Source organism: Panthera tigris, chromosome A2 (assembly GCF_018350195.1).
Source record: "Panthera tigris isolate Pti1 chromosome A2, P.tigris_Pti1_mat1.1, whole genome shotgun sequence".
Taxonomy (NCBI): Eukaryota; Metazoa; Chordata; class Mammalia; order Carnivora; family Felidae; genus Panthera; species Panthera tigris.
This window is the reverse complement of record NC_056661.1, coordinates 58,637,261-58,650,223: the sequence shown is the minus strand read 5'-3', so window position 1 is coordinate 58,650,223 and position 12,963 is coordinate 58,637,261. Positions and strand designations below refer to the sequence as shown.

The window sequence follows — 12,963 nt, the reverse complement described above, 5'->3', positions numbered from 1 at the left end:
ATTCGTTTCTCAAGTTGAAAAAAAAGGGCCTGTTTAATTACAACTTAATTTGGGGGAAGATTGACATCTTTGAATGTATTAACTATTTTTTTGACAGAACTAATTACATGGAGACCTCTTTCTCCTATTGATTTGTTCATCCATTCACCAACCGAAAGCCTCCTGTGCGTCCTGTGTGCTGGGGTTAAGCTGTCAACAGGACAGACGTGACTTTGCCTTCCTGAGGCTTTCACATGGGGGGTGAGTATGAGAAATGATCAGGGAATTGCATTGTGTTGTCGTCGTGTGAATAAGAAGAGTATACACTGGAGGAACACAGAGCCCAGACACAGGTTTTTCTTGGGGTTGGATTGGGGAGAGAGAGGAGGAATTGTCAGGAAAGACCCAGAATTCATTGAAGTTTGGACAGAGACCTTAAGTTTGAGAAGCAGTTAACCTGGTGGAGATGGAAAAGTGGGGCCGGGGGGCGCCTGGGTGGCTCAGTTGGTTGAGCATCCGACTTGAGCTCAGGTCATGATCTTGCAGTTTGTGGGTTTATTAAGCCCCGTGTCGGGCTCTGTGCTGACAGCTCAGAGCCTGGAGCCTGCTTTGGATTCTGTGCCTTCTCCTGTCTCTGCCCCTCCCTCACATAATTTCTCTCTCTCTCTCTCTCTCTCTCTCTCTCTCTCTCTCTCAAAAATACTAAACACTGGGGGAAAAAAAAGCGGGGGCAGAGAGAGGAATTTCAGGCCAGAGGGAGAGCCTTTTACAGAGGGCAGTGGTAAATCGTGAAATTCTTTACACTGGCATATTGGTTTCCTGGGGCTGCTGTAATGAAATATCACAACCTGGGTGACTTAGAGCTACTGAAGTGTATTGTCTCATGGTTCTTGAGGCCAGAGGTCTGAAATCATGGGTTGGCATAGGGAAGGTGGTAGGAAAGGGTCAGTTCCACATCTCTCCTCCTAGCCTTGGCCATTTCTTGGCTTATACATGGCTCTCTTCTCTCTGTGCGTTTTCATATGGCATTCTCCCTGTGTGCGTTTCTGTCTCCTGTCTCAAGTTTCCCCTCTTTATAAGGACACCAGTCATTTTGGATTGGGGCGCACCCTAATGACCTCATTTTAACTTGATTACCTCTGTAAAGACCCTGTCCCTAAATAAGGTCACATTCTGAGGTACTGGGGGTTAGGACTCCCACACACAAATTTTGGGGAGGGAACATAATTCAGCCCATAACAGTTGGCAGGGGGTGACATGATCTGACTTGCATTTTATTTTATTTTATTTTATTATTTATTTATTTATTTTTTTAATGTTTATTTATTATTGAGAGACAGAGACACAGAGCATGAGCAGGGGAAGGGTGGAGAGAGGGGGAGACACAGAATCAGAAGTAGGTTCCAGGCTCTGAGCTGTCAGCACAGAGCCCGATGTGGGGCTCGAACTCACAAACTGAGAGATCATGATCTGAGCCGAAGTCAGTCGCCTAACCAACTGAGCCACCCAGGTGCCCCTGACTTGCGTTTTAAACAACCACTCAAGGGTGGCTTGGAGGGAGAGAGGAAAGGGCAAGGAAATGAGGAAACTGGCTGTACATCAGTGAACTGAGGGCCTGGCCTAGAGAAATGACCTTGGGCTTGCAGAGGAACCGATGATGAAAGAGAGCAAGGAAACACAATTGTAGAGCCTGGTGTTTGTAGGGCTGTGGGGATCGAGGGCATCTGGGCTGCCTGTTATAAATGGCATATTAAACGCAACCCTCTATGTTTGTGCCTTCCCCTAATCTGGTTAAAATGAGAGTAAACACACCAGGAGAGGAGGATGGTGGCAACAAAATTGTGACGCTGGGAAGGGGTAGGTGATCAGTGGGTAGTTGACGGAGCAGATAGAGATGGCTGGAGCTCAGGCCTGCTGCACAGAAACACAGAGGCAGCTGGGCCCCTGCATGGAACCCCGGGGAGCCGTGAAATCTGGGGGACAGGCATCTTTGCAGGTGGGCCGCAGTTGGGGTGGAGAAAGGAAGGATGGGCCGAAGTCTATGCAGGAGGCGGCCAGGTCACCTCCCGACCTGTGTAGTGTGGCATTTGTACCCCCTTTGCACCTGCAGAGGAACCCCCAGTTAATCTTCCAGGTTATCACCCGGTGAGATTAACATGCAAGGTCTTTGGGTACAGAGACGGCAGGCACCACTGAGAATGGGGCATCACACACAAGGCAAGGTGAGACCTTCCATCCCTGCCCGAGGCTTCTTTCCCTACTTGACTCCAGGACCACGGGCACAAACCTCCCAGACAGGAGATTAAAAGATTCCATTATGAGGGGCCCCTGGGTGGCTCAGTCGGTTAAGCATCTGACTTTGGCTGAGGTCATGATCTCGCAGATCATGCGTTCGAGCCCTGCATCAGGCTCTGTGCTGTCAGTGCAGAGCCCCTTTGGATCCTCTGTCCCCCCTCTCTCTGCCCCTCCCCTGTTCTCTCTCTGACTCTCAAAATAAATACACGTTAAAAAAAAAAAAGGAGATTCCGTTATGAGAAGTTGAAGACCCCAAGTGAAAAGTCCCACAACCCTGGAAGTTGGAAGTTCTTCAGTAAAATGTTGTGACCAGATCACCTAACCAGTCGGCAGACTGCTCCCACAGAGACAGACCCTGTAGCACTTTGTTATTTCTTCATTCTTAAATCTGAGGGGCCGATCCTGTCGAGAGATCCTCAGACGTTTGATAACCTCCTGTAACGTGACCAGAATATAAACCAATAAAGGTAGCCAATGGAAACACTCCGTCTCTGTAGTCTCAAACAAACAACGAGATCAGATGCACCAGGAAGCAAACAGTGGAGGGGAGCTGGGGAAAACTTTTTTGCAGCTTAAAAAAAAATCCCATCAGACAGGAGGAAACACTGTATTCGTGAAATGGCTACAGGAGTGGTTAAAAACTAAGACAGAGATGGAAAATATGAGAGAGACATTAGGGAAAGTAGAGGCTTCGTTCTGGAGGTCAGACACCCAAATAATGGCAGTACCAGAAAGAGAAAATGGAAGATGTTATTAATGAATCGATTTCAGAAAGTTTCCCAGAACTGAGGAATGAGAGCCTCCAGATGCCAGAGAGGGCCATTAGTTCCCAGCCCATTAGCTTTTGAAAATAGATCTCTACCAGGGTACGTCGTCATGAAATTTTAGACCATAAAGGACCAACATGGATCCTAAAAGTTTCCAGGGAGAAGGACACATTTTCTATTTCTGCATAACAAATTACACCAAAGCTTAGTGGCTCAGAGCAGGGAGTGGCAAGTGTTTTCTTCAGTATTTTAGGCTGGTGGGCCATATGGGGTCTCTGTTGCAGTCCCTCAGCTCTGTTACTGCAGTGCAAAAGCAGCCATCGATTATACCTGAATGAGTAGTTATGACCGTATTCCCACAAAACTTTATTTGTAGAAGCATGCCACCACTTCAGGGCTCTAGTTTGCTGACCCTGGCTTAGAATGGCCACACTGTATCCCATGGTCTCTGTGGGCTTCGCAGGGTCATTTGGCCCTGGGTATCTCACAAGGCTGTGACTGAAGTATTGGTTAGAGCTACAGTCCAAGCAGACTCGATTGGGGTGGATCCAGTCTCACACTGATTCACATGGCTGTTGGCAGGGTTCAGTTCCTTGTGGGCCGTTCGATCAAGGGCCTGTTTCCTGCCACTTGGATCTGTCTGGATGTCAGCTCACAGCATGGCAGCCTGATTCATCGAGTGAGCAAGGGAGAGCATGAGCAAGACAGAAGTCACAGTCTTCTGTAACCCAGTCTCGGAAGCAACACCGCATCACTTTCACTGAATTCTCTTTGCTAGAAGCAAGTCACTAGGTCCAGCCTACGTTCACGGGGAGGGAATTGCCACCACAAGGGTGTGAACGCTGGGAGATGGAGATCACTGGGGCCATCTTATTATTAGCACCATGCTCTAACCAACTAAGGTAACTGGCCGAGCACCATGGGGGCCATCTTAAAAGCCTGCATAATAATAACTCAAGATGAAAAGAAAAGAGGTTATGTACAAAGAGTTAAGAATCTGTGTCCAGAGAGTAGCAACACTGGAAGCTACAAGACAGCGGGGCAGTGTCTTTACCCTTCCATAAAGGAATAAACATTTAATTCCAGAGAGAACAATGTTATACTAGGAAGGAAACATAACTGCTCAACGAGGGATAATATTTACACAGTCATGTTGTAAGCAGTAAACACTGAGCTATACAAATGTTATGATCACACTCGTTGGGATGATGGGACGAGGGGAGATACCTTTGGAGGTGTGTGTAAGGGAGCTAAATTCTCATCTTTCATAGTGATGGCAGAAGATGGCAGAATTAGGAACATAGCAGCAAATACTTGAAGCTGCTAAACTCATCTGGGTTGTCTCTGGGGACATGGGGAGAGGTGAGCCAAACATCGATAGACTTTACGTACCATTCGATGTCAATAGAAACACACTTTAAAAAGAGAGGGGATCTAAATGCAGTGTCATACTCCGGATTGGATTCTGGAACAAAAAAAGGACAAGGGTGGTAAGTGTTAAATCCAAATAGTCTTGAGTTTAACTAGTAGTAATAATAAAGTTAGCTTCTTAGTTGGGAAAAAGGATCCACGATAATTGTTAACATCAGGGGAAGCTGGCTGAGGAGAATGCAGGAACTCACTGTATTGTCTTTGCAACTTTTTTTGGGTAAATCTATAGTTATTCCAAACTAAAAAGTTTATTTTTTAAGAAAGCAAGCAAACAAGAAGGCGGCTCAGTGTTGATGCCCTCAAGCTTCTGAGTGGAGAGTGGGTACTTCCTGAGCTGCAGACATAAGAAGAGGAACAGGTTGCGTGGGTGGGGCAGGGTAGGGGAAGGGCCCAGGCTCAGTGTAGACACTTCAGAGAAGCCTGTGCATTCAGGTGCATCAGGTGTCCTGCTGCAGGACATCCAGGTTAGAATCCGAGAGCACCGTTCAACAGCCCACGGTCATTGATGGGGAGTAGATGGTATGTGTCTATGGAATGAGAGAGCGACAGAGAGAAGAGAAAAGGACTCAGTACCAAGCTCTACTGCGTATCAAAAACATTGGGGAAAAAGGGCTATTTCTGTAGTTTGATTTTCATTCCTAATTGTAGTTCTTTGTATTGATTCACTTGTTTTTATGTGACCAGTGATCAAATTTCTACATAATATTATCCTTCTAATCAAGAGGTAGCAATCTCCTCTCCAAAGCTCCTGGAAGCCATGCAGGATTAATCGGGTGGAATTGACCTTGTATGTGGTGTGTGACCTTCCATAGGGAATGGTGTAGACTGTGGCAAACCGAAGTGTCTATGCAGAGGAGGGGGTCTCCAGCTCCAGCTGATTGCTGCCAGATAGGAATGCGGGTTTACTCTTGACGTATGCTCTGATTTTTCTACAGTTTTACGTGAAACCTCTGAAGTTTTAAGTGTTGGCAATTAGTTTCAATTTTTGCTAACCAAATAGAATGTGTCTGTTGACAAAAAGTGGCTTTGTGGGCTTACTTGTTTGGGACTGCTATTCAGTTTTTTTCTTCTGCGTGTGGTAACTTTTCCATTCTTTCCCCTGGCCCAAACTTTTTTCTTATCTATGCACTTAAGCTACAGCACTCCAGCGGACTGGCAACGAGGTGTTGGATAAGGCTGCTTGACAAATTTGGGCTGAGGATATATTCCTCCACGGTGCTGTTTATGAAATCCTTGTGACCCACAAGGCTTACTGATGTGAACTGAATGCAGTCTGCAGACATTTAGCCTCTTGCTTAAAGGGACTTTACCTCATGGTTGACCCTTCTCACGGATGACCATGTCAGAGAGGACGGGGTCTAATTTCCTGCCAAAGCCAGACAATGTGGCCCTATGACCTATGAGCCTATTACTCTAACCTAGAAGATTAATCTAACCTGGCAGACTGACTCTTCGCACAGCCATGCCAGAGCAGGGCTCCTTCTCCTCTTAGGTATTTGCAAATGGGTTTTTTGTTTTATTTACAGCCCCACCCTGCCGGTGGCATCTGGGGGAAAGTGTAGCTTTTAGTATTAGAAGGGAAAACCGCAAACCCTCTAATGAAGTTTATGCATCTGCAGTTTTCCAGTCTTGTATCCTTGAAGTTCTTTTGTACGTACAGACATCACAGTGGCTCTTTTCCAGATTGTTCAGGCATATTCTCAGTCCTCCATGAAATCTTAGAAATACCAGATTTCCTGGAATGGATTTGGCTACTTTCCTGAGGCTCCCATGCAAATTTGGAGACACAGATCTAGTTTCCCTCTCTCCCCTTCCCTGTGTGGCCTGATTGAAGTCTGTAGTCCACATGTGACTTTGAATTTGGAGGAAAAAAACATTACACATATTTTTCACATGATCACTTATTAACCTCATATTAAAAATTGGCAAGATCATCTTGTTCTGGCTTCTAGTACAGCTAAAGAATGTTTTCCTGTTTATTTTGTGCCTTTCGAGTTGTGTTTCATTTCTTGCTTTAACTTGATGTGGTTACATTTTGTGGAGGACTGTTTCTTCTTTGGCCTGTTGATTGGCACCCTGGGATGTTTAAATGTACCTCCGAATGTCCCAGTATATTTTGTCTCCTCATCCCAGGGGCGCTGGTGTTTGTGGCTTACCTTCCTCCAGGAATTCTAGGCCATTTGGGAACCTACCATGATTGTCTGTGTGTAATGTTTGCCCTCTGCACTGTACTATGGTTGAGTTTGTAAAAATAGAAGTTTGTAAGTATGAACCCCTTCTAGGGAGTTAGCATAGTGCTATAGAAGGATACAGGATATAGAGTCAGAAATTCGATGAGGTATTTTATGTGAAATTTCTCACCTGTAGCAAGCAGCGGGTCTGTACATCCTAAAACTGAAAAAAACTAAGTTTTGAATTCAGAACTTATGAATTCCACATTTTGGTTTTTCTGGCCCTGTGACCTTGGACAAGTTGGGCCACTTCTGAGCCTTGGCTTTGTTATCCTGTTGATAAGGATGCTGTCCCTACTTGTTGACTATACAGGATTAGTATTAAGGATCAAATGAGGTTGTGGGAAAGGCAGTTCAGAATTAACGTCAATAATATATCACATGGGGCACCTGGGTGGCGCTGTCGGTTAAGCGCCCGACTTCGGCTCTGGTCGTGATCTTACAGTTCATGAGTTTAAGCCCTGCGTCGGGCTCTGTGCGGACAGCTCAGAGCCTGGAGCCTGCTTCAGATTCTGTCTCCCTCTCTCTCTCTACCCGTCCCCTGCTCATGCTCTGTCTCTCTCTCTCTCTCTCTCTCACTCTCAAAAGTAAATAAATAAAAAATGTATGTATATATATATATATATATATATATATTACATATATGCTGCTATTTTATTTATTTATTTAAATTTTTTGTGTTTATTTATTTTTGAGAGAGAGACAGACAGAGCATGAGTGGCAGAGGGTCAGGGAGAGAGGAATCCAAAGCAGGCTCCAGGCTCTAAGCTGTCAGCACAGAGCCCAACGCAGGGCTCGAACTTACGAACCGTGAGATCATGACCTGAGCCGAAGTCAGACGCTTAACCGACTGAGCCACCCAGGCGTCCCTACATGCTGTTATTTTAAAATATGCTAGAGAAGTTTGTTGTTTGAATAAAACATAAGGATGTGGACAGCCACCTTTTCAGTGAGTTTCGCTAAAAGTCATAGTTACCTCTACACCGCTACGTCCTTAGCGATGGGAAGGACTGAAAGACAGGTGACCCACATTAGCTCCTTGAATCATCACAAATACCCTTTGAGAAGGGCCTTAGCCTTATTTTTGCAAATGAAAACAGGGAGGAGAGAGCATATTGCCAGGACTGCCGGGCTAGCGAGGCCACTCTCCTGACTGTACAGGGGAGCCTGGACGCACGCTGATGGGCCCAATATGTGCTGGATTCAGGGCCCACCCTTGTCTGCTTGCCTCCTTAATAGTTGTGGCTCTGGGCCCTCGAGCCCGTCTTGGAGGCCCGGAGCCGGTTCTGTTTGGGCCAGGTGGCTGTCTACCCAGACTGAACCTCAAAGTGTCTGTTAGTTACAGGAGCTGCCAGGAAGCTGTTCGTTCTAGATCTTAGTAAGGTCTCATTCAGACAGGAGAATAAGCAGAGAAGAATCCATATCCAACTCTGCATTTGTTTGGAATAGGACGGGGTTCCCCAAAGGGATTGTTTTGAATCCGGCGTTAAACATAGCCAACTTTCCTAGGCTTATTGCATCAAGAGTATTGATGTGTGGCTTTTCTTGACATTGTATTTCTGGATTGAGGTACATTTCTCAAGGGTAGGTTATTGGCCTGAAATCATAGGTGGTCAGAAAGAAATATAGGTAGGAATGATCTCTGTATGGAGAGAACAGAGGAGGGAAAGACGGTTTGTTTTAAAAGTTCTTTGTCACCCCTTCTCTGCCTCCTTAAGGGAATTTGTCTCTTTGCTGAAGTGCAGATGGGAAGGAGAGGAGAAGTCCCACCCAAACCTGGGGAGACCTGCAGCTTGGTGATGACAGGCTTTGGAGAAAACATAAGGGTGTAAGTCCTTTTATCGCAGGGTTATGTTTTCAGCAAAGCCTTGTTTTATTTCCTACCTGATCCTTAAATATTGCTGCTCCCCAGGGATATATCCCATTTTTATTCCGACATCTCTCTGGGTGTTTCCTGTCTTCCCGTGGTCTCAGCTGTCCTGTGTATGCCGGCAGCTCCGAATTTTCCCATACATCCGGGTCACATCTCTCTGTCTCTTCTCCCCTGTCTGCTCTTCTCCTGGTGTTCTTTAGGTGGGCGAGCAGCAGGCTGGAAACTCGCTTCGCATCCCTGACTCCTCCCACCCTCTCATCTCATTCCAGCTACTACTCGTGTCCACTTAACCTTGAAGTTTGCCTCTTCGATCAATCCTCTTTTCTCCGCATGACTACTTTTGTACTCTTGGCTTTTGGTGCTGCTCTGTGGGCTCTTGACCCCTAACCGATCTGTCAGGTGTCCTTGTTCCCTTGGGACTCATCCTCTACCCTGCCGTGGAATTAGCCATCAGAAACACATGTCCGAGGCTGCTGCTTCTTTGACCCAAGCTATGCCAGGCTCTCCTTCATTTCTGTGATCAGGTCCCACCCCTATAGCCTAGTAGTCAAGGTGCTTAGCTGTGCCTCTGGTGACCTCCTCCCAGCTTTTCCCCAGGCTAGAGACCCGCACCCCTGCTGGAGGCACAGAACTCTTCACCTGTTTGCAGGAGACTGCAGCTCTAACCCTCTGTGCTTTGCTTAGAATGTAACTTCTGCTTTGCAGGTGCTTTCCCCGGTCCTCTGCCCAGGTAAGAGGTGTCTGTTGATATGAAGCTCAAGTGTCCTCTTCTCTCCGTGGGCTCCTCTGATTCCTTCCCCGGCTTCTCCTCCTCCTGGTCCTCCGCCTCTGTCCCGTCTTCCCTTGGAGCACTGTGTGTCCGCATCCACCTGCAGGCCAGATGTTTCTTGAGGTACTCGCGGACTGTTATAATTCCTATGATTTCTCCTGGCAGCACTGTAAACTGTGTGCTCACAGCAGATTTGCCAGGAGAATGATGAGAGCCCAGTACAGAGCCAGGCGCGTGGAGGCTTTTGTCCTGTTGGATGTGACCAAACATAGCCAACATCCAGGTGGTTGAACTGATCTGGGAGCCATTGCTTGGCTCTGTTGGTGCGACCACCTGGATGTCTCAAAACTCACATTTTCCTTATGGCAGATGTGCTCATTGATGGGCTTTTCCAGCCAGCCAGCTCTCATTGGTGGGGGAAGCTTGTCTCCCTTTAGGAAGGATTGGGATTCTAGAATCTTGGTGCTCCTATAGATGCTGGGTGTGGGTCTGAGGGATTGGGACAGAGGAGTTTCATTATCTTGTTCTTGAGCTCTGTTTTGCGAACAGACTTCGCTACAGTGGTGGGAGCATGAATAGACTCTTGGCTTTAAATGCACCAGGGAGGGGCGCCTGGGTGGCTCAGTTGGTTAAGCGACCGACTTTGGCTCAGTTCATGATCTCTCAGTTTGTGAGTTCGAGCCCCACATCGGGCTCTGTGCTAACAGCTCAGAGCCTGAAACCTACTTCAGATTCTATGTTTCCCCTTCTCTCTATCCCTCCCCTGCTCATGCTCTGTGTCTCTCTGTCTTTCAATAATAAATAAATGTTAAAAAAAAAATTAAAAAAAACCCCTAAAAATAAATAAATAAATAAATGCACCAGGGAACTTGTTACTTCAAGGAGCTCTGCTGCGGATCCTTTTGTAAGGGTGAGGAGGCTTCTCCTGCTCAGACAATCACCTACCACTCTCTCTGGGCAGAATATGGTGTGTGAGCTCAGGGCTCAGTACCTCTGCAAAATGTTCTTGCCTGTCTGTTTTAATGACTGAAAGCCAGAAGGCAGCAGAGCCCTATAGAAAGGAATGCGGTTTCGTTGTGTTCTCTTTACAATCGAGTACCTTGGGGTTTTGCCAGATAGATTTTCCTCCTCCTCTTCTTCTTCTTCTTCTTTTTTTTTTTCTTTTTAAATGAAAAGCTTTCCTGGCAGATGTTGGAAAGCCACTTCTAGGGTATTGATAGTTACCAAAAAAAGGCCCTGGCTTCCTCTCCCTGTCAGCTGACTGTGCGTTTTCACATCTGTGCCGTCATCCAGAGAAGGCCAAGCGCCTACAAGTGCCTGTTTCAGTGAGGCCCCCAGCACATGACCTGCTCTGCAGGGCACACAGCACGAGGGTCTGGTCAGCTGCTGTCCAGCTTAGTTGTTCATAGCCCTGCTGTCTTTCTGTCTGCTGACCCCATTGCCCTTCCCAGCTCTATCGGTTGCACGGGAGGCCCTAAGATCTGGCTGTGTCTGAACCTTCCTGAACTTCCTGCCTCTGCCACCTGTACCCCTCTCTCTATGCCCTGTGCTGTGCTGCCTCTGGTGACGTGGCCTCTGCTGTCAGCCTGGAGTGCCCGCACCCCACTTCCTCTTTGAAATGCATTCAGTCTAGGTTAGATGCCCCTGGGAGGCCGTTAAAAGTGGTAAGGAGAGTCAGACAAGCCTGGGCTAGAATCCGGGCTTGGCTGCTGTCCAGCTCTGTCCAGGACAGTTCACCTCCTTCCTCAGTTGCCGCCCCCCCCCCCGCCCCCTGTAGAGAGTGGCCTGATTGGCCTGGTGCCTCGTTAGGGTGAGATGGACCTGTGAAGCAAAGCCTGGCAGTGGGAGGTGTTGGTGTGTGCTCTCCTTCCTTTTATGTAGCACTTCGTGATCCTCTTGCTGTAAGGCATCTTTACCTCTGTGTTCTTGTGCATTTGGTAGCCCTGATGGCAGAACTCGGCCCATCCCACCTTCCCACCTCTGTTGCACCTTTGTTATGGACGAGCTTCTCTCCTTTTCCCGTAAACAGGTGCTTTGCGGCATTTGACTCTTGTCTCCCACAAAGCCTGGCCCGGCCCCTCGCCAGGGCTCGGTGCTCCACAAATGCTTTGCTGAGTGTGTGAGCATTCTGCTCACAAGTTCTAAATCGGTCTCTCGGAGGTAGCCGGATCCCCTCGGAGACAGCAGGCCTGCCTTTCCTTATGTTTGTTACGTGCACTGGTTTTGACTCTGTATTAAAATGTAGTTTTTAAGAGGAAATAAATGAAGGCATATGAAGCGATGGCCTATCCGTGTGGGCCACGGTGTTCTCTAATACAAATCACCATGGCAACATGGTGGCCTTCACATCTCACCAGTTAAGAAGATGAACTCTCCTGCCCACAGATGCTGAGCAGATTGGCCACTGCTACCCAGTGCTCCGTGCAGAGGTCTTTTCCTGAAAGGCAGCAGACCTCATTACCAGAAACCTTTCCTCGGTGGGGGGGTCAACAGACAGCAGCCGTGGCCCCTTGTGTCCCTCATGTCTCCCTCTTGTCTGATTCCATTCTCTGTGGCAACCCAGTCTCTCCTGCGACTGTCCTCATGGCATCACCAATGGGTCTAAGACAGCCTGAGGTAAGCTGCTGACGCAGATATTGGCCTGTGGGGCTGTGGTCTGCACACCGATGCTGTCTCCTCCCAGCCCTCACAGGGAGGCCGGGAGGTGCGAGGATGGATTTTTGAGATCAGGTTAGCCGATCAGCTTGAAGCTTCTGTGATGTGATGTGGGCAGCTCTCAGCAGCCTCCATTTCTGCTGGCTGCCCCCACCCAGTGCATTCTGTGCGGGGCAGACTCTGGCCTCCCTTTGGTAAAGCCATCCTATCCTCTGAGCCCCTGCCACACTGCATCATGATGGAAAGGTGGGGCTACGGGCTCCTGGGTTCAGGCTTTTTTCCAAAAAAAATTTCTTCTCTATGAAAGAATACATTGAGCCCGGGTGCAGGCATGATAGGGATGAATTCTGACAGTCGCCCAGGAGGATGTGGTCTTGCCCTCTGAGCCCCTCAGTCTCACAGTGGTGGACAGCCAATGCCTATTCCTGAGCAGCTTGGTAGCCCGACATCTCAGAGCAAAGCATGCCTCACGGCCAGGCCAGGTTTGTGGACATCGTATGAAGGCAGTTCTGGTTTTGGTGGAAGTTGGCAAGAGAAAGAAAAAGACGTGTTGACCCCTTGGGTCCCTCCCAAATAGAGGGAGCTTTATGGTAGGCCCGACTGCTCCTGTCCCCCCGTGTCAGGCCATGGCCTGTAGCCAGGCACTGACTGTCATCGAGGCACGGAAACCAGCTGGCCACACCTTCCCAGCCTGCCAGAAAACTTCTCTCCTGAGACCTTGGCACCTGTGAGTTGACTGAGATCACGAGTGGCCACACCTAATTGAGGCCTCTTGTGGCAGACAGGTGTCAACACGGACACCTGTGTGTGTGTGTGTCAGGGAACATTTGGCTTTCGAGTATGTCTACATAGGGAAGATGGGACTTCCCAGCCCTGGAGTCATTTAGGCATAGCGAACGCCAAAGGGCAGCATCCTCAGCTTGAGATTCTGGGAGTTTTGCGGGACATTGCTGGACCTTGCTC

The 12,963-nt window shown here is 48.0% G+C and overlaps 1 protein-coding gene across 5 annotated transcripts in view; it reads left to right on the top strand.

Annotated features, from left to right (window-relative positions):
• CHCHD6 (coiled-coil-helix-coiled-coil-helix domain containing 6) overlaps positions 1-12,963 on the top strand; it is a 249,168-nt gene that overhangs the window by 89,164 nt on the left and 147,041 nt on the right. The window contains exon 1 of one of the 5 annotated variants that reach the window (XM_042962405.1): positions 11,699-11,961. The exons of the other annotated variants lie outside the window; for them this stretch is intronic. Coding sequence (XP_042818339.1) covers positions 11,731-11,961 — 231 coding nt within the window. The 5' untranslated portion in view covers positions 11,699-11,730. Of the gene's footprint in view, positions 1-11,698; positions 11,962-12,963 lie in introns of those variants that run through there. 5 annotated transcript variants of the gene reach the window in all.